Below are 27,458 nucleotides of genomic sequence, written 5' to 3'. Positions count from 1 at the left end.
TATGGATATAACTTTCAGAAATAAGAAGCTAAGATTGAATATTTTCAATGCATCTTTGGGACCACCTGTGTACGACCATAATGAGATCAACTTGTTAGAGGAAGTTATAGAAGATAAAGCTCCTGTCTTGCTCAACTCAGATCCTTTACAGGCATGCCTAACACATTTTAGAATGGATAATTTTGATATTGATGGATACACTGAAGAAATATATGCTTTGCTAGAACCTCCCAATTTTAGCACCAATCCCCCTTGGACTGTAAAGTACGAGCAATTACCAATTCAATCAAGCCCTCTGGTACCATCCTTAGAAGCACCACCTACTCTAGAGCTAAAGCCTCTTCCTGCCACACTGAAATATTCATTTCTTGGATCCAATGATACCCTTCCAGTGATCATTGCGTCTGACCTAACCAACGACCAGGAAGACAAACTTGTCGGGGTACTCAAAAAGCATAAAGAGGCTATAGGGTGGTCAATTATTGATTTGAAGGGTATAGATCCTTCTGTTTGCATACATCATATTCACTATGAGGTTGAGGCAAAACCACACAGGGACATGCAACGAAGATTAAATCCGAATATACGGAAAGTCATGAAAAAGGAAGTAGTGAAATGGCTAGATGCTGGAATTATCTACCCAATTTCAGATAGCCAGTGGGTTAGTCTAACCCAAGTAGTACCTAAGAAGTCAGGTATTACCGTAATAGAGAATGATGAGGGTGAATTAATTCCTACTCATGCAACAACTGGTTGGCGAGTATGTGTGGACTACCGAAAGCTGAATGCCGTTACTAGGAAAGATCATTTTCCTTTGCCTTTTATTGATCAAATTTTAGAATGGCTAGCAGGACAAAGTTTTTTCTATTTTCTTGATGGTTATTTAGGGTACAATCAAGTACCTATATTTCTGGATGACCAAGAAATGACTACCTTCACCTGCCCCTATGGCACCTTCACTTTTCGGCATATGCCATTCGGGATCTGCAATGCACCCGCTACATTTTAACGGTGCATACTGGCCATTTTTTCGGATATGGTGGACAAATATCTTAAAGTTTTTATGGATGATTTTTCTATATTTGGAACCACCTTTGAGGATTGTCTCCATAATCTTTCCAAAGTTCTTAAACAGTGTATGGAGATAAATCTTGTCCTAAGTTGGGAAAAGAGCCATTTCATGGTGCGGAAAGGAATTGTATTATGACATATTATTTTTGAAAGAGGGATCGACACTCATATTAAGATTCGAGCAGGAATAGGATAGACACTCTTTTAGCGTCTGACTGAAGACGTTAAACTTAGCGCTTTTTGAGAGACAATCTAAATTTTTTTTATTTTATTTTAACTGATCTTCATTTTTTTAAGAATAAAAGACCACTCTGTATGGAAGAGTCTGTCAATAAACTTGACGTCTGGCTGAAGACGTAAAAGTTAGCGCTTGTTGGGAGGCAACCCAACGATTTCATATTTTTTTTGCTTTACTGCGGCTGCAGAAATTTAGAACAAGAGCCTATTAATCAATGAAGCTATCTTCAACTTTCGAAGTAAAATTATCCTAGGTGCACTCTCTCCTTTTATTTTCTTTGCTTTCCTACTCCATTGAGGACAATGTAGATTAAGTTGGGGGGGAAGAAAATAGAAATTAATCAAATCCTCGAGTATGGTCAGAAATAATTAGTTTTGTGTATCCGAATTTTATTTTGATTAAGAGTCAATTAGGCATCCTAATAAATGAATGATTAACGGTCAAGATAATTTTAGAGATACTGAGGAATAAATTATTAAGAAAACCCAATGAATAGTAGGGCTTAGACTAGATCAAATTTTAGGAGTGATTCTACAACCCTCTTCTTATTGATCTCAATAAAGAATCTGCTTCATGAGAGATTGGGTGGAAAGGTCGAGGTATGCAAAAATTCTTCTTAAAATTTACTTAAAAAAAAAATAAATAAATAACATTGGTTTCCTACTAAGTAACCGGGCCCTTTCGCCTAAGTAAGCGTTGTGGTTCACGTAAAAAGGTAGGCAATGTTAAAAAAAAAAAAAAAAAAAGATAATAAGGGGACTAAATTGCAAGAAGATAATAAACCCCTCTCACATTAAGTTAGAGGATTTAAAGAGTAAAGTGGAGAGTTAGTGAAAGAAAAGCTCTTGAAATTTTTTTAGTTAATACTCAACCACTAATTGGATCAAATTGATAATCCAATGAAGTATCTCTTTAATGGTCTGACCAAGTATCATCTACCTTTTGGGATGCCTAACCTAATTTTTTAGTCAAGATCGAGTCGGTACACAATGCTGATATCTATTTTACTCGAGGACGAGCAAAATTCAAGTTGGAGGGTGTGATAAACACTTAATTTAAGTCATTTAAAGTAGAAAATTATAGTTAATTTATTTTATTTATTAAGAATTTGATGTTTCTTTTTATGTTTTACAGGAAAGGTGATCGTCAATCCCGATATAAAGAGTCCGATTCATAGATCAAAAAGACTCAAGTTTGAAGAAAATTGAACTTAAAATAAAATTAAAATAAAAGAAGGATGCATACGGTATTATAGAAAATGAAGATACTATGCAAGGAACCCAAAAAGATATAGATGTAATTGTAAAGAAATAAAAATTTCTTTTTGGAATAAAAAAATTTCTTTTTGAAGCGGTAACACGTGCGTGAGGCGCAGAAGGCTCACGCAGGCACGACGTGGAAGCAACACGGGCGAGGCAGTGGGCGTGGGCGCGGGCGCGAGGCAGGCAGGTTCGCGGGGAATTTGATGCTGTGGACACAGTGACGAACAAATGCTTATTAAAAGGAAAAAAATATGATATTTAAAAATACTTCAAGAGAAAGAATTTATATTTTCTTTATCTGTTGTGATCTTTCCATCTCATGCATCCATCTTTTAGTCCTTAGTATTTTTTTTAGTCCCACATCAAAAAATTATGTAAAACTCCTCCCTCCTAACACCTATAAAAAGGCTTTTGTACTCCCATTGGAGGAGGAGCCCAGAAATTCTTCTAGAGCCTTGCATAGAGGAATAGAAAGGGACTACTCCATGAGCAACTAGGCTAGCAGTTTCGAGAGTGAAGAAGAAATTTTGTAACAACACAGAGATAGTTTATTGTTCTAAACTTTCTTGTATTTCTTTATATGCAATAAAGATTATGCTTTTTATTTAAATCGTCATGAGTTCTTTATTTGCTCTTGTTCATATGCTTTTATTTATGCTTTTCTGTTAGATTAATATTAGGAACAACTTTTACTTTTCGAAGATGCACCGTGATCTACGAGTACGGGGCGTGTCGAGGAAAGAAGAGTTGTTTACCTAGTAATTTTTGAAGACACACCGTGATCTATGGGTACGGGGTGTGCCGAGGAAAGATAGATATTTTTTCTAAGATTAATCACATCTATTTAATTAAAAAAGAGATACAACTCTGCTAGTGCAAAATTAATTCAAAACTTCCGAGCTCTTTATTTTCTAATTACATCAATTTTAAAATAATTTATTTTCTAAATCAAAATAATGCTTCTTTCTTTTATTTTGTAATCTCAACTTAGCCCAAAGTCTCTGAAGATACGATCTTGACTCATCCTACCTACGTAGTGAGTAGAGTTATTTTTGGTGCTATCAACGACTATGCATCAGATGGTGTCCGGTGCAAAGACCAGACGAGGTTCGGTCCTAACTACAGGTTCATCTACGGTACAAGGACTTTGGGGAACTGGGGCTAACGAACTCTTAGAACTGCTAGAAGAGGAGATATCGGAAGACATTTTGGATCAAATGGAAGCCACAAAAAATCTCGAAAAAAATCGAGAAAAATAGCAAACAAGCTCTCGAGGAAGCTAAACGAACGGAATATGAAGAAGAAAGAACAAAAAAATGACAAGAAGTTCCAGAACTAACCTAGGTTGGCCCGAGGAATGCAGGAAGACGGCAAGGACGATGAAAGTCGACCCGAAGGATGCCTAAGGCCGAGAAGGATGCTAAAGGAAGTTGGAGCTCTCGGGGAAGAGGAGGGGACAGAGGGATTCTCTCAAGCAAAGTGAAACCCCAAAAGGAGGAGGACGTGTTTAAATAGACCCCGGGGTCCGACGCAATAATGATTGCAGATCTTCTCTGGCCGACCTACGTTCGCCGCGTGTCCCACTCACCATGGCAGGCGGCTGAAAATGGCTGACAGCTGATAAAATCATTATTGCACTGTACCTAGAGCCACGCCCCAGTGAGAATTCCAAAAAAATCTTTTCAGATCGCTTTGATTTGAAAAGACTCCGACACCAGCGTGCCAAACGCCAAAATATCTGGCAACCACCGAGTGCAGAAATCGAAGGGAGCAACTTCGGCTGTGAGAATTTCTCTGTACTTCCTTCATTCGGAACCCAAACTCGAAAGTAGGGGGACTGGTGTTGGGTATAAAATACCCCCAGTCGAAGTTTGTAAAAGACCGACCCTTCCAGGATTTTTTCAGCTTCCAACCTAACGTGGTGTCTTTTTGAACCCCCTCGACCGTCCGAGCTTCCATAATGCCATCCAGACTTCTCCAACAATGAGCTTCTCCATTCATCTACCGGGCTGCTCCAAAGGCTCTTTGGGCTTCACTATCAACCGATCTTCTACAGTGATCAACTATTCTCCGAATCTCTTCCAGACTTCTTTCGGCCACGGACGACCCTACTCCGAACTTCTTTCGGACTTTGTCAGTATCTGACCTTCTCTGACAATAGGATTTCTACAGTAACCAAATTTCATCCAAGCTTCTACGATGGTCGACCACCTTTCAGATTTCATCCAAGCTCCTACGAGAAATGGATTTCAGCCGAACCCCTACTACGAGTGGTCTACTCCGAACTTCTACTACGAGCGATCTACTCTGGATCTCTACTGTAAACAAATTTCTTCTGAACTTCTATTATAGGTAGACTTCAGTCAAGCTCCTATAGTGGATGGATCCCAGATAAGCTTCTACAACGAGATAGGCTCCATCGGCCAGGTCACTACTTCGAGCTCTCACGACAATCGATCTTCAACCGAGCCTCTACAATAAGCGGCTCCTTTCAGCCTTCTGCAAGAATCAGACTCCATCCAAACTTTCATAGCGGATGGATTCCATACGAGCTTCTACAATAGATGGGCTCCAGCAGCTGGATTTCTATAACGGCCGATCGCCTCTGATGTCTACCGAACCTCCCCAGCCATCAACCTTCAATAGCGTCAGCCGGACTTCAACAACGCCATCCAGACTTCCACAGGAACCCCAGACTCCTCCAGCGGACGAACCTCCCCAACACCATCCGAAGTCCACCACCGACCGACCCTCCGCCAGATTCTTCATGAAACCAGACTTCTCTAGCGGATAATCTTCAGACGAGCTTTCACATCAGGCAAATTCCAGATGGACTTCTCTAGCAATCGGACTCCTACCAGACTTCACCAACAGAAAGTCTCCATCCGAGCTTCTACAGCAGATGACTTCTGCCTGTAGCATCAGCACCCGAGGCATCTGACAATAGTAGACTCATCAGCAACCTCAAAAATATCTAAGCTTCTCCTGGATCAACGAGACAGAGAGCCATTCCACTCCATCAAACATCCCAACTGAGCTCCAGCCGACAGATCCGAACTCTCTGGCAAGTCACGACAATGGCCACTACCCTACTCCACTCTCTGCAATGGATTCCGTATGGCTCCACCACTCTCTGGCAAGTCGCGACAACGGACACCACTCCACTCTCCGGGCTCGACCACTCTTTGGCAAGTCGTGACAACGGACACCACTCCACTCTCTATAACAAACTCCACGTGGCTCTGAACGGCCCACTACCAGGCGGTTATAGATGTCGCTGTCAATCAGTTATGCTCTCCATCTATAAAAAGGGACCCTCAAATACATTCTTCTCTAAGCTCTAAATTCTATCTTGAAACTCTGCTAAAATTTCTATTCGAGCACTCCATTTCTATTGAAGCAGAGTACTGACTTGAGCATTGGAGGGTCTTGCCGGAGCACCTCCAACTCCGGTTTAGACTTCCCTTGCAGGTCCCAACGGCGATCGCGGTCATCTCAACTCCAGCTTCTCCGACTTCGATGGAATTCTGCACCAACAGGATCTATAAAAAAAAATTAGATCGGATGGTCAGATAGAGACCTATAAGGCAAGACTTGTTACGAAAGATTATAGTCAACACAAAGGCATTGACTATTAGAAAATTTTTTCACCCATGGCCATGCTAAAATCTATCCAAACTCTACTTGTGATTGCAGCTTTTTATGACTATGAAATTTGGCAAATGGATGTGAAAACTACCTTCTTAAATTCATATTTTAAAAAAGATATCTATATGGAGCAGCCTTTGGATTTCACATTCAGTGATAGTGATCACAAGGTCTGCAAGCTACAAAGGTCCATATATGGACTAAAGCAAGTATCTCGGAGTTAGAACACTCACTTTAATGATGTGATCAAAATATTTGATTTTATCAAAAATGAGAAGGAGCCGTATGTGTATGAAAAGGTCAGTAGGAGTGCTGTCACATTTTTCGTATCGTACGTGGATAACATCCTTCTAATTAGAAAAGATATTTCCATGCTGACATCGATCAAAGTGTGGTTGTCAAAAGAATTCGCCATGAAAGTCCTAGGAGAAGCTTCCTACATTTTTGGTATAAAAATCTATAGGGATAGATCTAAGAGAATGATAGCACTCTCATAGCAAATATACATAAAGGAGGTGCTAAAGAGATTCAGCATAAAAAACTCCAAGAGGAGTCTCTTGCCCCTTAGACATGGCATTCATCTCTTCAAAAAGATGTGCCCTGACACACCTGAGGAGATCCAGTACATGAGCAAGATCTCTTATGCTTCGACAATAGGAAACCTTATGTATGCCATGTTATATACATGACCTGATATAGCCATTGTCGTGAGTGTCACGAACAGATATCAGGCAAATTCAGATGAAGAATATTGGATTGCTGTGAAAAACATCCTTAAGTACTTAAGAAGGACTAAAAATTTATTCTTGATTTTTGGTGGAAGATCGAAGCTAAAAGTGAAAGATACAGTAATTTAAACTTTATGATTGATGTCGATGATAGAAAATCTATATCGAAGTGTATTTTCTTGTGTAATGAAGGATCGATTAGCTGAAAGAGTTCCAAGTAGTCAATCATTATAGATTCAACCATGAAAGCCAAATACATCGCCGCCTCTGAAGCTGCTAAGGAAGCCTTCTAGTTCAAAAAATTTATTACGGAGCTGGATGTGATGCCATCAGATGTCATTGCACTATACTGCAATAACAACGGTGCCATTGCCCTTGCTAAAGAGCCCAAGTCTCACTAGAAGTCCAAGTATATAGAGCGACGATTTCATATTATATGTGAATACTTCGAGAAGAAGTTTGTCGAGGTACAAAGAGTTGACTCCATGTAGATAGAACGTGATGGATCCGCTAACCAAGCCTCTCAACTAGCAGAAGATCAAATTGCACCTTGAGAAAATGGGTCTTAGGTATATAGCCAATTGGCTTTAGGTCAAGTGAGAGTTTGTTAGATGAGTGCACTATAAGCCAATTGTTGGATAACATATTTTATAATTCTAGAGCTTAACTTTATACTTGTAATATTTTTATTATTAATAAAAGATATTTTTATTACCAACCATATTTATATGCCCATGATTTATCCTAGAAATTAACAAAGATAATTTTATATATTCTCAAAGTATTAAAATTTGAGACATACATAATTAGTGGTTAGTTTCTAAATACTCCTGATTAAAAGATTGTCATGGAGGACAATGATCAATCCATTTAAAGATCGATGTACAGATCACCTCCCTTCTAGGCAGATAATCTTGGGTCTGCAGTATAGGATACTGGGGTGAGAGTGCAAGTGATTGTTAGAGAATAATTTGCACTAAGCATGACCAACACAAAAAACTACTTGGATGTCTACTTACTCATCAGTGGTTGTCTCGATACTGCAGTGGTACGAGTAATCTTTTGACATGTGGTGTCATCGGCTATTCGTAATGAGGCTACTAAGTTTGACTGTAAGTTCTCTTGGTCCCTAGCTATTTAGGATCTTGCTATGTATGTTGGCTATAATAGGTTCAGGTTCGCTATTAAGAGTAGGATGCATCTAGATAGAATCTATCGACTTTGGTAGAAAAGAAAAAGTCCTATGTAATTTGTGAGACTGGGTTTAGAAAGTCTTTGGCTAAAGTAAGTGTGAATACTGAAAAAGAGTTTTCACAAGATTTACAAGTAAACTCGAGTCGAGTCAATCTAGCATATGACTGATGATGGGATCTAACGAGTTCTCTATGACTTCCATCAGATCATGACTCACAATAGAAGGACTGAATCACACGATAACTATACCTAGGAATTTAAACTTTTATTCTATTGAGTTGCCACTACATACTGCTAGATGTCATTAGTGGATTGTGAGACTCATCGGATGTCGTCTTGATGATCGATGACCCTCGAAGGGTAGAGTTAGAATTTCAGTCCATCGAAAAGAATTTTGATGACATTGTGATGGAGATTATAATATATCTCACTACCAGATAGAATGAAACCTATGGAGTCACATATTAAGAGATTTATCTTGAATTAACCAATTGAGCTTATGAAGTTCTAATTGAATTAAGATTTATTGAAATCTTATTAGGTTTAAGAGAATCATGCTAACACATGGTTAAATCCAATTCTTTTCTAGACTTGGATTCCTTATCAGATAAGGATTGGATCAAATCTATAGCCTTGAACCTTAACTAGATCTATTTTAATTGGGCTTAGTGGGGCATCTAATTAAGGGTCCAAAAAGATTGGATCAAGTCAATTAGTTGGCAAATTAATCTTCTTATTTCTTCCTTGTTATTTCTTTATGTAGCGTGGAATAAGTAGAAAGAAGAGAGAAGGCGCAAGCCTCCCTTTTTGGAAAGTTCAAGAGGCGCAAACCCCTTGGAGTGGGCGTGAGAAAGAGAGGGGCCCACCCCCTCTTTTGTCTTGGCATGGAAGAGGAGAGAGAGGGGGGCTATGCCCCCTCTCTTGTGTGCAAAAAAAAAACCCTAGAGGGGGCCAACTCTACTTGCCCCTTTTTGATGAGGGCGCCCACTCAACTTACCTATTTTGATGTGGGGCGCCCATCTACTTGTCAAAAGAGGTGAGGACCTTTCTAATTGGATCTGATTTTATTGAAATAAAATCAAATTAAAAGATAAAAATTCTTATGAGATAAGGACTAACCTTTTAAGATTGATTGGAGATTGATTTGGAATCAAGAAAAGGTCTATATAAGAGATGGTCTCCTAAGATTTTAAAATTAATTGAAGTGAGAATTCAAATCTCACTCTCTCTCCATCTCCATGCCATCTCTTTTTCCTCTCTTTCCAACACTCAAGGGTTGGGCATCCCATCTTCCCACATGCCTGAGTTGAGGGTGATTTGTTCTACAATAAGAAACAAGAAGAAAGACTACAGTTCAAGTATTGAGATCATGATCAAAGATCAAGAGTTGATCAAAGGTCCCAAAGGCTGATATTCATCTTGAAAAAAATAGATCTATAACGAGAAGAAAGGTTCAAGATTGATCCCGATGGATATCTGTAGAGGCGGACACATGTGCGGCTCAAAAATTTTCAGATCTAGGATCATCGGTTGTGGTGTATTTCAACCCATGCAAGGTATTGAGATCTTATCTCAATTTTTTCTATTTTATTTTAAGATTATATGTATGTCTTTAATCCAAGGTTTGGGTAGATATACATTAGATCTATTACATATGGGGTTAAAGGGTTTAACCTAGATCGTTTTCGCTGCTACTTTAGAAAAGTTTTGAAATCTATGCATGCAACCCTACCTGATTTTCTATCAGTTGGTTAGCATGATCCTGCATAATCAGGACGTGATTCGTTGGATAAGAGATTGACGCTTGATATTCTCAACATGTGACGAGTATGGTTGTCTTATCGGTCCAGCGATAGCTGCTGCCTCGTGGATGCCATGTTTTGAATGGAGTTGCCAACTTGAGTATTGTGAAGGCTAGGAATGGTCGATGATGACTAGGGGTCGATCGCTTTGTGTCTTTGCCAATATCTACTCCGTAATGCATGAGAGGTCGGTCGGTGGGGAGTCATCAATGATGACGTGCAGGGGTCGTCGAGTGGCTATCGACGGACAAGGCTCTAGTCGGATGGTTGCAGAGAGCTAATAGGCGAAAATAGTTGCCGACCTCGAATCATTAGAGAAGATGGTAGCCGACCTTAGGTCGTCGAAGACTCCTATTGATGGGCCTGCTAGATACAGTCATTTTAGGCTCTGGACCTTTTCATAAATTCAGCCCATACAAAATTTCTCCCAACAAATAGTTTTTATTGTTAGCAATTCTTCTATTACTGTATGTATAATTTGTATTAACTGATATTGTATTCAATATGTATAGGTTAGAATCATTGTACTTTGGAAATATTTCAGAGGTGTAGAGTTCCAACATTCCCAGGCTGGATCTTCCAATCAGTCCGATGAGCGTCAGTAGTCTCAAAAGTGTTTGGCAAGATCTTCATCTACTGAGTAGCCCGATGAGCCACAGCATGAGCCTCCTACTGATGACTGAGATGATGAGGTCATTGTGAGTGATTTGCATATTCAAGATAATTTAAATAAACAAATTCTGTGCTTATTTCATTTTAGTATTTTATTTCAAATTAATTCTTTTTGTATGATTCATATTTAATAATTTTGATTAACTTTTGCTTTTGCATTTTTTATAAACGAGGATGAGTGGGGATGAGATGAGGATCGATATGAGCTAGGGACATGTGGCGACTGGGTAAAGATTAGAGGATCATAGTGACTGGCAATAATTTGGAATAGCCTATTAAGGGAAGCCTATTATCTAGTTTCTTAAGATCAGTTGCATGAAAGTTTCAATTATATCTGATTAACTATTCTAGATGGAGTAAGATGCTTCCTTCATATAAAATTGAGCGATTATGGATAGTAAATATAAAAAGATAAAGTTGAAACTATATGTTAACTAGCTAAAGTTTATAATATTTGATTCGATTTAATATTTATATTTCTTTTATTTTATTGCAAACTAAGTTTGTAATCTCTCCGAAAAGCCATGATTGAGTACTAAAGTCCTTGAATCATAAAAGGAAAGAATATAACACCAAGGTGAAGAAGGATTATAAGGAAGAGGGTATAACAGAGGAGGAGGTTGCTTGTACCTATCCTCCCTATGTATATCCTTAATAGTGGATGGAGCTTGTATACTACTAACTTCCTGAGAGAGGACCGATTATGTATAATCTATATTTACTATTTATTTAATATATTATTAGTATGGACTAAATATTTATACAAAATATGTCATATTGTTTATTTTTATACAACAAACATACTCCAGTATTAGCAGAGCTGCACGATCCTCTTAGTCGATACTGTTCACATCAGATTCTAAGAGTTACACGAGACATAGAGTTGAATTTGTACGTTACAAACTTCTAATATTTAATAAAATTATGTAATGTATACATAATAAATCAATTAAACCCAAATTCACTTTTCACAATTTACAAAAGGAAACTAGAAACTAGAATAGAGATATTCCAGATAAAACTAAGAACATATGGATAACAGCATTTGGGAAAAAAAAATAAAATTTGTAAGCCTTCAGCAATAGAATTGTATGACATTACTTGTCAGAAAGATAACACAAAGAAGTGAGATCTAGTTTCCTTATATCCTAATGTATATTTATGCTTTCAACTATTAATTTTTTATGGATATTTCCATGAAGATAGTGTTTGTTACCCTACATCAATTGATATCAAAGCAAATCACGATAAACCACCAGTATCATAGCATCTTCGCCACTCCATTGTCATCCTAGTAACCCCAATGCACGACCTTCATAAAACAACTATCATCACCATTGTTGTCCATGCCCTTCTGCACTGACACTAAAAAAAAGAAAAGCTGACGATCTTGTGCTTCTCCTTCCATCATCTCTTACCCCTATCTCTCCCATCTTGTTCAACCACTTATGGTTGTTTACAACTTACAAGAATTGATACTAGTTCTACACTGATTGACTTAAATATAATTTGATATAATTTTTATATTTTTATTTTTAAAAATAAAAAAATATATATTTATTTAAATTTTAAATTTTTAAATATAAATATGTTTGGTAAAGTTAATTATTTTAAAAATACAAACATGATGATGGCGAATAAAATGTAGTAGTGCTGGTGGAGATAATAGAAGCAGTATTGATGATTATGACAATAGTGGTGGTAGAGATTCTAATAGTATAGTAGGTAGTGACAGTATCAACATTGACGATGAGAGCATGAAGAATGTAGTGATGCTAGCAATGGTGATGGTGGTGATGTGGCAAAAATCATTATGATGAAGATGCTGTCACAGAGATAATAGGGATAGCAATAGTAGTTATAACAATAGTGGTAGCAATACACTAATAATAGCAACGATGGAGATGACAATGGTGGTGGCAACAACGACAATTGGATAGAAATAGTGATGGTTATGGTGATGGGTCAATATGTAAAAAAAAGTATAATTTTTGATTTTGAAAAAAGTAATGCAAGAATACTTTTATTTTTAGAAATAAAAATAATAGCACTAAACATATTTTTTGTCTTGATTTTTGTAATATATTGTTAATATAAAAAATAAGAAATAAAAATAATTTCAACAAGCATGCAATTTTCATTTAAAACATAGAAATAAAAATAATAGTACTAAATATATTTTTTGTCTTGATTTTTGTAATATATTACTTATATTAAAAGAAAGAAATAAAAATGATTTCAATGAGCATGCAATTTTCATTTCTTTTTGAGAATAAGAGGGGTCCCACCCGACCCTTTCTACCGGGGAGTTCCTCCCAAATAGCATGACCATTTTGAGATGAAATCTTGAGGATGAGACTATTACAGGACTCAAACACTAACGCCCTTTTGTAAAAGCAGCACCCGAGTGGTCGCTGAGATAATACTCAGTTCATATATATCGTGTGCTACATGGTTAATACAAGCATTTCAAGATATGCAACATGCTAAGATGTACATTATTAGTTCCCAATATTTTAATTTACAAATAAATTTTTTTATCCATAGACTTGACACAAAGACGCCTAATTTGGAGAGGTACACATCTCTTGTTTGCCTCCCCTAAAAGTTTTTCTTTTAAAAAAAAAAATCCTAATTGGGTGCAAGGGATTCCGGAGAGAGCAGCTTAAAACTTGAGGTGCCTTTTTCTTGAAAAAAAAAAAAAAATCTTTGTGGTACTCCTACCCTCTAGTGGAAGTTTTTGTTTGCACTACTATAAGGTATATTCTACTTTACACAATTACACGGCTCAGTTGCCAACCAAAAAGAAAAGAAAATTAGAAAGGCGTACCAGTCAATTAATAATATCTGATAGCAACCGTCTTTATCGCTCGAAAGAAAAGTACAAATCTCATGAGGCAGTTGCAGATGTTTTTTGAGGCAAAGGGTGCTTACAGATATCCTTTTATTAAAAAAAATAAAAATGCTTACAGATAAAGTCAATCCCGCAGCCAACCATTAGATAACTGGTTAGTCTCGGGATTCATGTCAGCAAAATTATGCTTTTCAACTGATTAAATATTTTTATTATTTAAATAATTTGATTTATACTTACCTATTTTTTTCTTCTTTCATGATATGCATCAAGCCATGCCAGACACGACGCAACCCACAGACTAAAGTCCAAACAAACCGTGCCAAGTACGATCCATTTCGAATCCCGACCTGGCATGATATTAGACCTAAAATCTGACGAGCTGTGCCAGACATGATCCGTGGCCTGTTAGGCCTGCGGGCCTGATGGACAACATGCGAACTTAATAGACGATCCTTTTTTTTATTAAAAAAGTAGCCAAAATGGGCTATGCCATGCACGATTTTTTTTTTTAAATTGGATAACGGTTAGTTTTTTATTTTTTATCATTTTAACTCCCCAACAGTCATAAAATGACTAGTTTTATGGATAATTTAAAAAAATAAAAATATTAAAATGCTACTATTCTACATTATTTATTTTTCTTGATCCAGGAGCCCTTAATTTCTTCTCTTTTTCTCTCTCTCTTTATATATATATAGAGAGAGAGTAAAGTACGATTGGTAAATGAGCTGTCTGAATTTAGAGCAACATTATTTTTATATTAAAAAATAAAAATAAAAAAATCTCTCCAAACTGATGCCGGTTTCTTTTTTTAGGCGCACCAACGTACGTATATAAGTCATTATGCAGACTTCATACCAGCTGTTATATCCTAACTAGCCATTAGGCATTCTTAAAACATTCGATGACTGCTCCAATGGCTAATAACGAGCAAATTTGTCCACGTGTCATTTATAAACTTGCCTATAAGTTTGATGAATTCTTCCATTGCTTAAATTGTATGTTAAGAAAAAAAATTATATATTATTAGATCTACCTAACATCTTGAAAGAGGCTGAGTATAATTACAAATGAATTGAGTTGAGTTTAATATGTGATTAACTTGCCGTGACTAATTCTTTTGAGAACCATCAAAATTTTCTATTACCAGACAGATGAATTTAAAAGATTTATGGACCGGCAAGAAATCATTGAGGTTAGTACTAACTAAAGTTGTTAAAATCTTCAGATTGTGCATAGCTATTAGTTGATTGAGACTCAATAAACTATGCAAACAAATTCCTTGTAAGATAGACAAGGAGGGACATCCTTGTAATTAAATTTATTTTTAAATTTTTTAGATTTATCTTTTAATTATTGAGATGAGTCACCTCAATTTTTTCTCTCTTTCTTATTATATTCGGAGATCAGGCCTAGTCTCCCTCACTCCCTTATATCATTTTGATTATTATTAATAAACTGATAAGGATCTATGCCAAACCCCCACCATTACAAGGTGATTTTTTATTTTTACAAAAAAAATCATACATCTATTTTTACTTTTACTCCTTAACTCTTTTATAATTTATAAAAAAATTATATTTTTTAAATTAAAAAAAAAAAGATCGGATCAGTATGGGGATCATGCCGAACCAGTATGTGGGCCGTTCCTAGCCCATGGACCATGCCAACCCAAATTGTTATAGGCCGTGCCGGGCTTAAACCACGAGCCACAAAAATTCAATCCGACTTTTTCTAATGAGTCATATCTAGTACGATCTATTATTATAATCTATTATTATAGCTAACAGATTGTACTTAATATGATCTATTTTATATCGAATCAGATCGTATAATGGACTGCCCGATCTGTTGCCCACGTCTACTGCATAGCAAGAGCAATACGAGCAATGGGAGTGGAAATGCGCTAGAAAGCTTGAGTGAAGGCGCAACGACAAAAAGGTACAAAGAGTGCAAAATTGGTTCGAGAGTTTTTTTTTTTTTTTTTTGGTAACAAAACTTGGTTAGAAAGTTTGTGGTACGTAAAATTTTTTGTGCACCGCTCGGTAACAAAAATTGGTTAGAAAGTTTGTGGCATCTATGATGATTAATTCACGCACAAAATCAAAATACGATATCGGCTCCGTGCAAAAATCAATCACCGCGGATGATGCACGCGGTGCAAAAATCGATCACCGCGGATGCACGCGGTTGTACACCCCCTGAAGTGCGCACACAGAGTTTCACTTGAGGTATGAAATATAGCCTGGAACTTGCACCAGCCGTGCAACGGGAGATGAACAGCATCCTGCGAGTAAGGAGGGCCCAATCCAACAGTAGCTTTCTTGCTACTAGCAAAATCACAGCTAGAGCATTCACCATATCCTCATGGAAAACTTCATCAACGCTCCCACATATAAATGTACAACATTGTTGGTTGAACTGAACGTGCCTGATTGCCACAGCCAAAGCCCTATCAAGAATCTTCAACAACTATATTAATATACCTTCCGGTAAACAATTGCAGATACAAATTTTTCACAATGATTTCAACCATGCTGGTTCAAGTTTTCCCACCTCAACATATACGGGTGGCGAGATCCCGATAAATCGTAGGTGGCGGCGGAAAGGTCTTCATAAATTGCATCTCCATTTTTTGCTTTTTAATCCTTTTTATTTCTATTTTAAGTTTGAACTACTTCCACATCAAAAAAAAATAAGTTGTATGCTTCAGGTTCTCTTTCAGTTACATCTATTCATTTATTCTTATTTGAAAAATATCTTCATCTTTGTTTTGGTTGTATTTAAATAATAAAGCAGTGGTGACATCAGATTAAGTTACATATAACTCACCAAGGTCAACATGTTAACTCCGTACACCCATAAGCCAATCAAGCATGTTATGAGAGGCTCTAAAAGTTTACCATGTCAAATAAGTGCAATAAGAATGAGAATTCCTCTGGAAGTGCTATTACAAATGATACATATCACAACGGCTTCATAAGAAAGGTTTCAGCATCACTAGAAGCAGGGAAGTCCACGCAAAGAAAAGAAATGAAATTGCATTTGAGATCAGATACTTATAAACAACAATAAGAGATTGAATCATTAAAAACAGAGGGAACGAATCAAATGACAGTAAAAGTCGTCTTCACAGGAGACTTCTCAGATAAAAGATGTTTCACCATAAAAATCAACTTATTCATTTGCATCAATCAATTTGTTTAAGTGAATGAATGACAGAAAAATTTAAAGACATACCATATGTTTATCCCCACAAACAGAAACACGAAGTGAAAGGACACTGTTTACTGAGAAACAACCTTAGGAGATTCATTATCCATTAAATCTTTATGATGCAACTTTCTTATGTTCAATGAATAAGTGCCAAAATTGAACTTAAGGGCTAATACCAGTACAGAACTATCCTCGCAAGTTAAAAAGTTTGTTCTGCAGTCTGCATAGGAGTTAAGCATGCCGGGAACTACCTTATGGAGAGTTGTGAAAATAATGTCCCTTCAAACTTAAAAAGGAACAGTAAAGAGAATAAAACAAGAAAATGGAAGCACAGATATAAAAATAACTCTCCTAGATAATTCTGCCTCTTTTGGCTGCTCTGTTCCATGATTCTAGATAATTTTACCTCACAACCAGGTACAAAAACCTCTAACTACCGACGACCACCAGCTTTTCTTGCCAGTGGAGCTAAATCTTCATCATCGGATTGGACATCCCCATACTGCCATATCTTCAACCTCTCCCGTTTTGCTTTCTCTTGGAACTCTTCCAGGTTATCAAGTGCTGCCTTTCTTTCCCTAGTGTCCCACCTCTTCCTTCTTTCTAGCCTAGCAAGTCCTTCCTGCAGTACAAAAAGACCACTCTCAGCACACAAAAGATCATCAAAAGCAACTAAGAGTTCAATCCAGAATGCTCGTTGCTTATGCTATTTCGCAAAGACTCAATGATACCATTTTATAGAGCTTTAAGTAGTAATTCTGAACACTCATGCTCATAATACATTCAGGAAAAACCCAGTGAATATGTGGCAGCCATATTTCACTGCAATACAAAGGATCTAATAATATCACATCCGATGATAACAACAGCATGCACTTCAAAATAATTTAGTAGCACAAGGAAGGTTGATTTCAATGGCTGTCTGAAAACAAAGCCACTTTTATGCCTCAATACGATTTAGAAAATGAGCTGAAAATAAAGAAACAACTTCTGACATAATCTACACACCAACAAATGATCTGATTTAATAAATCGACTGATCAATGTCAGAGAAAGTATAGAGGTCTGCTATATTGCACGAACATTAGAAATACTAGGTCTGCTATATTGCACGAACATTATACATGTTTGTATGCTATCAGTTTCTTTCAGTCTCTCTATTACTCTGGATTGAGCATAGAAATTCCATATACATGCACCATAACAATGTGGTGTCATGCCTGCTGGGCATGGCACTTCCAACTCCAATATATGTGCCTTCATTTAAAAAGATAGAAGTATTAACTCCAAGACTCACTCAAGCATTAATGTCATTATATGTTTGGGAACATCTTGAAACTTCAACCTTGCTAATGCAGTTCTAATCTGGAACTGCCCCTGAATTAAATCATTATGGCAGCTTGAACATAGCTTGTCTTGACTGGCATATCTTTTAATCTTTCTATTACTCTAAATTGACCGAGCATAGAAATTCCATATAAAAGGGGGCTGACGCCTGCTCAGTGCCGGAAGATCAAAGAAGTTGGTGACCTGATGACAGAAAACCGGCGACCGAAGTCCCGATGAACTGCGGCCGTAACTATAACGGTCCTAAGGTAGTGAAATTCCTTGTCGAGTAAGTCCGACCCGCACGAAAGGCGTAACGATCTGGGCACTGTCTCAAAGAGAAGCTCAGTGAAATAGACATGTCTGTGAAGATGCAAACTACCTGCATCTGGATAGAAAGACCCTATGAAGCCTTATTGTTCTCTGGGATTGGCTTTGGGCCTTTCCTACGCAGCTTAGGTGGAAGGCAAAAAAACTTTCCGGGAGGGTCCAAGCCATAAATGAGATACCACTCTGGAAGAGCTAGAATTCTAACCTTATATCAGGACCTACGAACCACGGGACAATCTCAGGTAGACAATTTCTATGGGGCGTAGGCCTCCCAAAGATAACGGAGGCATGCAAAGATTTCCTCAGATCGGATCGAGATTGACCCTCGAGTGCAAAGGCAAAAGGGAGCTTGACTGCAAAACCCACCAATCGAGTGAAGACAAAAGTTGGCCTTAGTGATCCGACGGTGTCGAGTAGAAAGGCCGTCGCTCCATAGATAAAAGTTACTCTAAGGATAACAGGCTAATCTTCACCAAGAGTTTACATTGATGGAAAGGTTTGGGACCTCGCTGTCGGCTCTTCGCCATCTAGGGCTGTAGTATGTTCCAAAGGTTGGGCTATTCGCTCATTAAAGTGGTACGTGAGCTGAGTTTAGAATGTCGCTAGACAATTCGGTCCATATTTGATGCGGACGTTCGAGCATTGAGAGGACCTTGCCTTAGTACGAGAGGACTGTAAGGATGCATCTCTGGTGTACCAGTTATCGTGCCCACGATAAACGCTGGGTAGCCAAGTGCAGAGCAAATAACTGCTGAAAGCATCTAAGTAATAAGCCCACTCCAAGATGAGTGCTCTCCTATTCCGACTTTTCTAGAGCCACTAGTAGCACATCCGAGACAGCGACAGATTCTCTGCCCCTGCAGAGATGGAGCGCACCATAACAATGTCATACCTTCCTACGGATGGTATTTCTAATTGTTCTATATTTGCCTTCATTTCAAAAGATAGAAGTATTAACTCCAAGACTCACTCAGTCACTCAGGCTTTAATGTTCTTACTTGCTTGCGACAATCTTGAAACTTCAAGTTTGCTAATGAAGTTCTGACCATCATTGAACCACGACTGCCCCTAGATGGCAGCTAGAACATAGCCTGCATTGGCTAGCAAAAACTGGCCGAGTCATTTGCCCGATTTTATCAGTGTACAGCTGATGGACTTGAGGCAGCCTTCCCAGACTGCTCCCAAACCTCACGCTCTTGATCCTTGAGAGGAACTCATTTTGGACTAGCAGACTTTTGCCACTACATTGAAGCCAATTCGACTGCAAGATATGCTTGGTACCAGAAACACCAATTTCCGCTGGTTCTCCTTCCACTATAAAAAGATTTAATCATCTTCCACAAGAATCAAGTCATCCTTTTCCTTTCATGGCCCTGACAACCTTGAAACCCGTCTGCTCTTCTCTTCATAAGCACTGGTCCCAGTCCAATGTAATTCACTTCAAATGTTCTTACTCTTTGTTGAAGTACTTTGGCAAGCACCTGTTGAGCCTTTCTGTTTCTTCTCTTTTCATTATTTTCAAACTTACTTTATTTTTAGGTGAGCAATTCTCTGGTTACTTGCAAGACTCCCCATCCATGAATAATAATTATATTTTTCTTCAGGGAATGGACAATAGCATCAATCTGTCTTATTCTATCGATTAGTCCAATAATAAGTACCACAATTTAGTGGTCCTATATAGTTTTCTTTCCCCTTCAATATTTTCTTGCATTGGGCCCAAGCAAGGGTACTACATTTCTGGTTCAATGGTTTACAACTTTGATGTCCACCATTAGGCTTTAAAAGAGCCAGCCAACCTCCTTATGCCACTCAGATACTCACCATTTTCTCCAGCTTGTAACATCCACCTGCTGCTACACCAGCCTTTTGGTCTCTCCTTGATTGCATAAGGGAACCACTTGTTTGCTGCTGTAAACCTTTGCTTTTTCTTTGAATTTCATTGGTCTTCCAATTTCAAGTGCACAAAAATGTTTGCTTCTTGGCCATCCCCTTCTTTGATTGGAATTTGCATAAGCCATGATACTTCATCCCCTTCTAGGTCTAAAATCCACAATCGAGACAATCATGAATCCTTCAATCTTCATCCCCAGTGACACTTCATGAACCCACTTTGCTTCCACTCCTACATAGTGGCAGACTATTTATAACAACCACCTTGTTTCTGTTGCCTTGACTTGTAGTTTCCAGATCAACTTCATAATCGCACATCAACATCTAACAATAATGTCATCTATAAACTATCACCATCGTCTCAGGGTACATATGTCAAGTATCAAATTTTTTCCTTATCAGGATTGTGATTTCATAGATGGCAGTTGTACACCTCTTGTACCTAACCTAAGATGTCCCAAACTTTCTTTTCATCAATGTAAAGACCATTGGTGGCTAATGTGAGCCATTTTATGCCTATTTGCAAATCCAAAAAAATCTACTAATTTTATCACAAGTTTGGTTATGTTTGGTCTTGTTTGACGTTTGTTGGCTAGAACAGCCAGCTCAACCCACCACCAACTTACATGTCCTCTGTTTGCAACCCTCATTGCAAGGTAGGCTCCTAGCCGTGGTTAGCTGTTGCTACTTGCAGCATCTATGCAATCAACTTTCATAACTGTGACATCAATATTTACCAATTCAACTTCATTTAACTTCACTTAGCACTATCATACTTGTTATAAGCATTGTGCTCTCACCTCTTTAACTTATTAGCTATATCAGTGAATCATCATGCTCCTGGCAGTCACGTAACTCTGAATATCATGTCAACTCAACCTGCCATCTTGACACCTCTTTAAAAGTAATCGTACTCATGTTGTAGGGATGACTCTATTCTCCCTTTCATTGAAACTTCCTGTCCATGAATGTGTACTTGCTTACATGGATCACCATTCTCATGGCTTAGTCTGGGTGCATGGTCAACTAACAGATGGGGAATGAAAGGAAGGTTGCTATTCCACTTAAGCATACAAACATTCTGATATTATAGTATCACTGCATGGTGATAAACCAATATAGAGGTCTCATATGCTGCAAACAAGTTGCAGCATGTATTTGCTTAACATGCTACCATGTAAATTACTTATTTCCTGTAGCAGTTTTTACACATATTTCATGTAATAATATGGAGCATAAATGCACTCCTACTGTAACGTTATTTTCTACAATAATGAGTCTAAAGTTTATATATTGCATTCAGCTAAGGGTCCAGATTAGCTAAACTCCAGTGGATCTAGCTCAGCTTGGCTTGAAAGTTGACTCATGTGCATTGAAAATACCAAGCTAGCATGATTTTGGCTTGAAGAGACCCATAAATCAAATTGACGGGAGACAACAAATGGAGCAAGCAAGGTGCAGTAGTTAATTGTGACGTGGATGGAGTGGGAAACATTGGTTAGCTAGTGTAGAGGCTAGAGAACCAAGGTCGATCATCGTGATGAGAGGCTCAAGGTAAAGAAGAAAAGGTGGCAAAGGAAGAGGCAAAAGGAATAAGGAAATTGAAGCAGCAAGCCAGCAACAGCATCAATAGCTGGAACATAGAAAAGGTGGCGAAGTAGGATAGACTGTGCACTACATTTAGAGGTTATTATTCACCATCATCAGATTATGATAGAGAGAGAGAAGTGGAGATATTGAGAAAAATTGAAACAGAAGGCTATTTAGGGTAGGGAGACTCGAAATTGCCCAATGAGAAGCCCATCAAATATTTGTTTCAGCCGTTAGATCAAAATCTAAAAGCTAAGGTACCTTAGAGTTTCTTTTACATATTTATGAGATAAGCAAAAGATGATGGGGATGTGTCAGGAGGAATGCATGCAAAAGTGGCATGACAAGTGATGGGGAGAAGAGAGAGAGAGAGGGGGAGGGGGGGGGCAGGCCATGGGGCAAGAACAAATGGCAAAGGATGAAACAGTGACTACGTAGTGATTGACTTAGGTGACAAGGAGATGTTAATCTAGAGGCTGAATCAAATGGCATGAGATCAGATGATATAATGCACTAATAGTAAACAATGTTAATCAGACACTTCACGATCTGAATTTTTTTGGCATGTCCAAACAATTGGACCCTATGGCCAAAAAAATCACTTTTCCTATCAGATTTTGTCATCTGTACCTCGAAGATTTTCAGTCTAAAACAACATTAGGAAAAGGTCCAGATAATTCTACTAAATGACAAAGGAATTGCATTACCAAATGATTCATTATTACATCTTTATTTATAAACATACTTGTATAATTTTGCACCACACCTTCTATCAGATATTTTGAAAGATCACTTATCCGACTTTTCTGGACACTTACACACTTGACATCATGTCACATTTCCAGGTGACAATGTCTATAACAATTTTTTCTTGATCAAAATAAAAAAAAGCATAACATGATACAACAAATATATAATAATGTTTAGAATAAGTACATTTACAATTATATATGTTTCAAGCTATATCAAGCTGAACATGAAGGACCTATATGCCCAAGTTTGTGTTGTTAGTATTTCTAGTCCATTTTTCCTGATCAAGTAAACTCATTTTGAGCTAAATTTTGGGATGAACAAGCAGCTCACAAATAGCTTGATCATTTGACAGCCTCAAAGAGATCAAGCATTAACTCCTAACATTTGCTTCTCACGTTTCACATAATTTGAGTTGACTGATTATGTGAATGTCTTATGGCCAAACTACCTGTGCTCCTTTCACTGTTTATATAGCAGCAAAGTAGGTAAGTTGAAAGCAAAATCCTTTAAAATTACTACTGCAGAAAATAGGATAAAAAGATTCATGCTAAAATTTATAATTTTTCAGCAAATATTGTGCAAAGATAGGAGGAAAAAAAGGGAAGATACTGATCCATCATCCAAAAATCCTAACCCATTTGAAGTCAGTTGAACCAGAGATGGTTTGTAAAGTAAGCCTATATACATTAATCAACCCCACTGATGCAAACCTGACAATAAATTTCTAATGTCAAAGAAAAGTATTATGAAAATTTGGAACCATATGACACAGATGTTACGTGTGTGTCCTAGAAGCCAATTATTGGCTGACGCATATTATAATTCCAGGACATAAATTTGTACTTATAAATTGTATTCATTAATAAAATGGGTAGTTTTTATTTCAATCATGTTTTTTGTATCCATGATTCATCCAAGGGATTAACAGATGATAATATATATTCTCAAAATATTGAGAATTTGGGACATATATTATTGATGGTTAATTCTTAAAAGCTTCCAATCGAGGGATCATCATGAAGGATGATGATCGATCCAGTAAGATCAGTGCACGGATCGCTTTTTTTTCGGACAGATGAATCTCGAGTCTGCAATATAAAGACACTGGGATGAGAATGCAGATGGTTGTTAGAAAATAACTTACACTGAGCATGATAAACATGAGAAACCATTTGGATGTCTACCCACTCATCAGTAATTTATTCGATGTTGCAGTGGTGTGAGTAGTTCTTTGACCTGCGGTGCCTCGGCTATTCGCAGTGAGACTACTGTAATTTGACTACACAAACTTGGACCCTTAACCATTTAGATCCTTATGGTTAATATTGGCTACAGTAGGTTCGGATTCACTATTAGCATGCACCTAGATAGAATCTATCGATTTTGATAGAAAAGAAGAAGTCCTATGTGATTTGCAAGACTGAATTCAGGAAGTCTTCGGCAAAAATGCGAATACCAAAAAAGAATTTTTATGAAAATTCATAAATGAACTCAAGTCAAGCCAATCTTGCATATGACTGACGTTGGGATTTGACGAATTTTCCATGACCTCTGTCGAGTCCGAACTCACGATAGGACTGAATTATATGGTAACTGCACTTAAAGGTTCAATACTTTCATTCTGCTGGGTTGCCACTATATATTGCTAGATACCATTCGTGGATTGTGAGACTCATCGAGCATTGTCTTGATGATCGATGATTCTTGATGGATAGAGTTAGAATTGTTCCAACCCACTAAAAGGAGTTTCAATGATACTATGATAGGGATCACGGTATATCTTACTACCAGACAAAATAGAATCTATGAGATCACACACAATAGAAGTTCTTGACTGATCAGATGGTTGAGTTACGATTATGAATCGTAATTAGATCTAATTATCAATGTAATTGATAATTAATCTAATGCAAAAGTTACAATAAAAAAATTCATTAAAGAGTTAGTAAGTTGTATAAGAATTAATTAGCAATTGGATTGCTATTTTGCTCAATCTAATTGAGCAATAGGGTTAGAATTAAGTCTAATTAAATTGGATTCAATTTGGCTTGATTTCAGTTTGATTAGATCAAACCTAACTGAGTTATGAGATAACCGAATTACAAGGGAGACCAATTCCTTATTTAATTAGGACTTGGATGCAATTAATTTTTTAATTGAATTAGGATATAATTAAGAAGGATTGGGTTCCTAGTTGGACAAGGATTTGACCTCTCCTTAGGTGCAACCAATTCCTAAATTGGTTAAAAATTAATGGAGCACCTTGAGAGTCCCATTGGACTGAGACTCTCTACCTAGCACCCCCATGAAGCCATGCCATCATATCACACGCTAATGAAGATTAGCGTGAAGAATATTTGTGTGAAAAGGAGGGCGCAAGGAGGATGGGCAGCATCTTATGATGACTCATCATCTTATCCCTTAAACCAATTTGAATTTGATTCAAATTGAGATAAGGATAAGAAGGAAAGAAGTCAAGGATAAGAGGGAAACTTTTTGTGCGTTAAGAAGTGAGTTGGCGTGAGGAAAAATCACCAATGATTTCTTCCTCATGCCCATATATTATTGGCATGAAAATTTATGGACACCCCTCCTTATCCTATCTTAACGCCGCCTATAAAAAGGGTCCAAGAGTTGGACCCTCGAGGGTTTTAAAATAGGGAGAATTCCTCTCACACGCCTAGCCTCCTCTCTCCTCTTCTTCCTCCTATTCTTCTCTGAGAGGGTCTGAGAGAAACGAAGAAAGATCCAGTTCGACCATCAGGAAGCGATCTCCATAAGGAAGCTAGCACCCTGAGCTCAAGAAGCCTATGATCGGATCAAGACCTCGTGTGGATACCTGTAGAGATCGGATGCTTATGCGACTCCAAAAATCCAGACATCCACGATCATCGACTGCGGTGTAGATCGACCCGTGCAAAAATATAGAGATCGGATCTCCACTTGGTGAATTAGAACTTCAGATCAGATTTCATATGCATGATCATGTTAGTATCGTAGATCCATTTTAGGTGGTTTAGTAGATCAGATATAATGCATGTTTAGATTAAAATGTTCAATCTATGTTTATTTCCGCTGCATATGACAAATTTTAAAACTATATGCATGAAATCACCTAATCCAACAGTGGTATCAGAACCAAATTCTGATATGAACATGATTGCATATGATCTGAAATCTGATTTGCAAAAATCAGATCTGAACTTAATTAATTAATTAGACATCGTTCTGATATAAGGTTGCCCTAGCATTATTCAGTTATACTGAAAGGTTGTCCTGGAACGATGTAAAACATTAAAGCATATTAGATCTCAGATTTCTGCACTACATATGATGCAATTATGTGTTTGTTTCAGATATGAAATAAATTTGTTTTCTTTCAAATCTGAAATTAGATTCAGATCTGAAGAAGTTTGGTGCTATTTTGTTCGGATCTGAAATCTGTTTCAGATCTAAATTCAGATCTGAATTTTTATGTCAAGATCTGAATTTTTTGCGATTTAGGTTCATGGATAGACCAATTTGCATCTCTAATTTGATTAGAGTCCTAGGATTCTTGATTGGCACATGTTAGGCTCAATTAAGATGGGATATTAATCTAATCGAATCAAGAAGTTGATTACGATTAGATCGAGTCTGCTCGAGATCGAATCAATAGTTGTAGGATCAAATCGATTAACTTGTATGTGTTAAAAATCTTGACCTATTATCTGATTTTGGCTAAGTGGCTCGAGCCTTGATCGCTCAGGTAAACCCAATTTGAAATTAATCAGGATCAGTTGACGTCTAAGGCAAGCACATTGAGCGATGATTATTTAATTAGAACCGTTACCATAAACAATGGGGAGCCTCCTATCAATCTCTTGCTTACCTGGCCAACTATGATCAATTTTGAACTTAGTGACCGGTGATTTGAGCTGTGCCCATACCCCAATCAATTAAAGATTTGCATGAAATGTAAATGGTTAAAAAGAGACCAAAATAAATCTCCTCACACATATTAAGTCTAGCGGTCTTCCATCGTTGTAGAGATACGACGTCTTCCTGGCATTGATTGTTTTCGACTGGTCACAGTGGTTCAGTTGCATCGGAAAGGTGCAACCACTCTATTAACATTAGATGCTCTGGATAGAGATAGGATTGGACCCAACAACTATTAGATAAAAGACCCAATGACGACTTTGCACCCGCTGATAAACGGTGGGTCTAACTTAACTAAGAAATTTGGTCAATAACTGTTAGGTAAGGCCATAAGACTTAGAGACCGGATGTCGCTGCAACTTACTTAGAGAAGTAATGGACAAAAGGTTGTCCATTCATTGGTTTGTCCATCATTAATAATTATTAGATGAGGTGCATGTAGATCAGTAAGACCGGATGTCGCTGCAACTTAGAGAAGCAATGGACAAAGAGTTGTCCACTCATTAATTTGTACATCACTAATAACTATTAGATGAGGTGCATGTAAATCAGTAGGACCGCAGTACCCACTTGAAACCCCTTGCATATAGATTTTCGTTTCTCCACCTGAGTATGAGAGACTCGAGGAAATAATGGTAGTATTTGTTTTTAAAACCCCTAAAACAAATTAACATCAAGTATAAATATCTAATTAGAAAACTTTACTCTCTGCAGTTAATCATGTCGTCTTCCAACCCACTAGCTCGCATTCTAGAGACCAATAGGTTGATCGGAACCAACTATCAGAACTGGCTCAAGAACCTGAGAATAGTTCTCAGTTCTGAGAAGTTAACCTATGTTCTCAACCAAAAAATTTCTGTTGCCAACTCGTCCATCCCCTAATCAATGAGCTACACTTGAGAAATGGATGGATGCTGATAATTGGATTAGGTGCTACATCTTGACGTCTATATCTAA

The 27,458-nt window shown here is 37.5% G+C and overlaps 1 protein-coding gene across 2 annotated transcripts in view; it reads right to left on the bottom strand.

Annotated features, from left to right (window-relative positions):
* Positions 1-16,758: 16,758 nt before the first annotated feature.
* LOC105034650 (ribonuclease TUDOR 1) overlaps positions 16,759-27,458 on the bottom strand; it is a 39,458-nt gene continuing 28,758 nt past the window's right edge. The window contains exon 17 of one of the 2 annotated variants that reach the window (XM_010909880.4): positions 16,759-17,310. In XM_010909880.4, the coding sequence (XP_010908182.1) occupies positions 17,122-17,310 (189 nt within the window). In that variant the 3' untranslated portion in view covers positions 16,759-17,121. Of the gene's footprint in view, positions 17,311-22,913; positions 23,043-27,458 lie in introns of those variants that run through there. The other variant, XM_029261689.2, reaches the window with a different exon arrangement.

Source organism: Elaeis guineensis, unplaced genomic scaffold (assembly GCF_000442705.2).
Source record: "Elaeis guineensis isolate ETL-2024a unplaced genomic scaffold, EG11 Super_Scaffold_1000033, whole genome shotgun sequence".
NCBI classification, from domain to species: Eukaryota; Viridiplantae; Streptophyta; class Magnoliopsida; order Arecales; family Arecaceae; genus Elaeis; species Elaeis guineensis.
The sequence above is the reverse complement of the archived record's forward strand: the minus strand, read 5'-3'. Positions and strand labels throughout refer to the sequence as shown.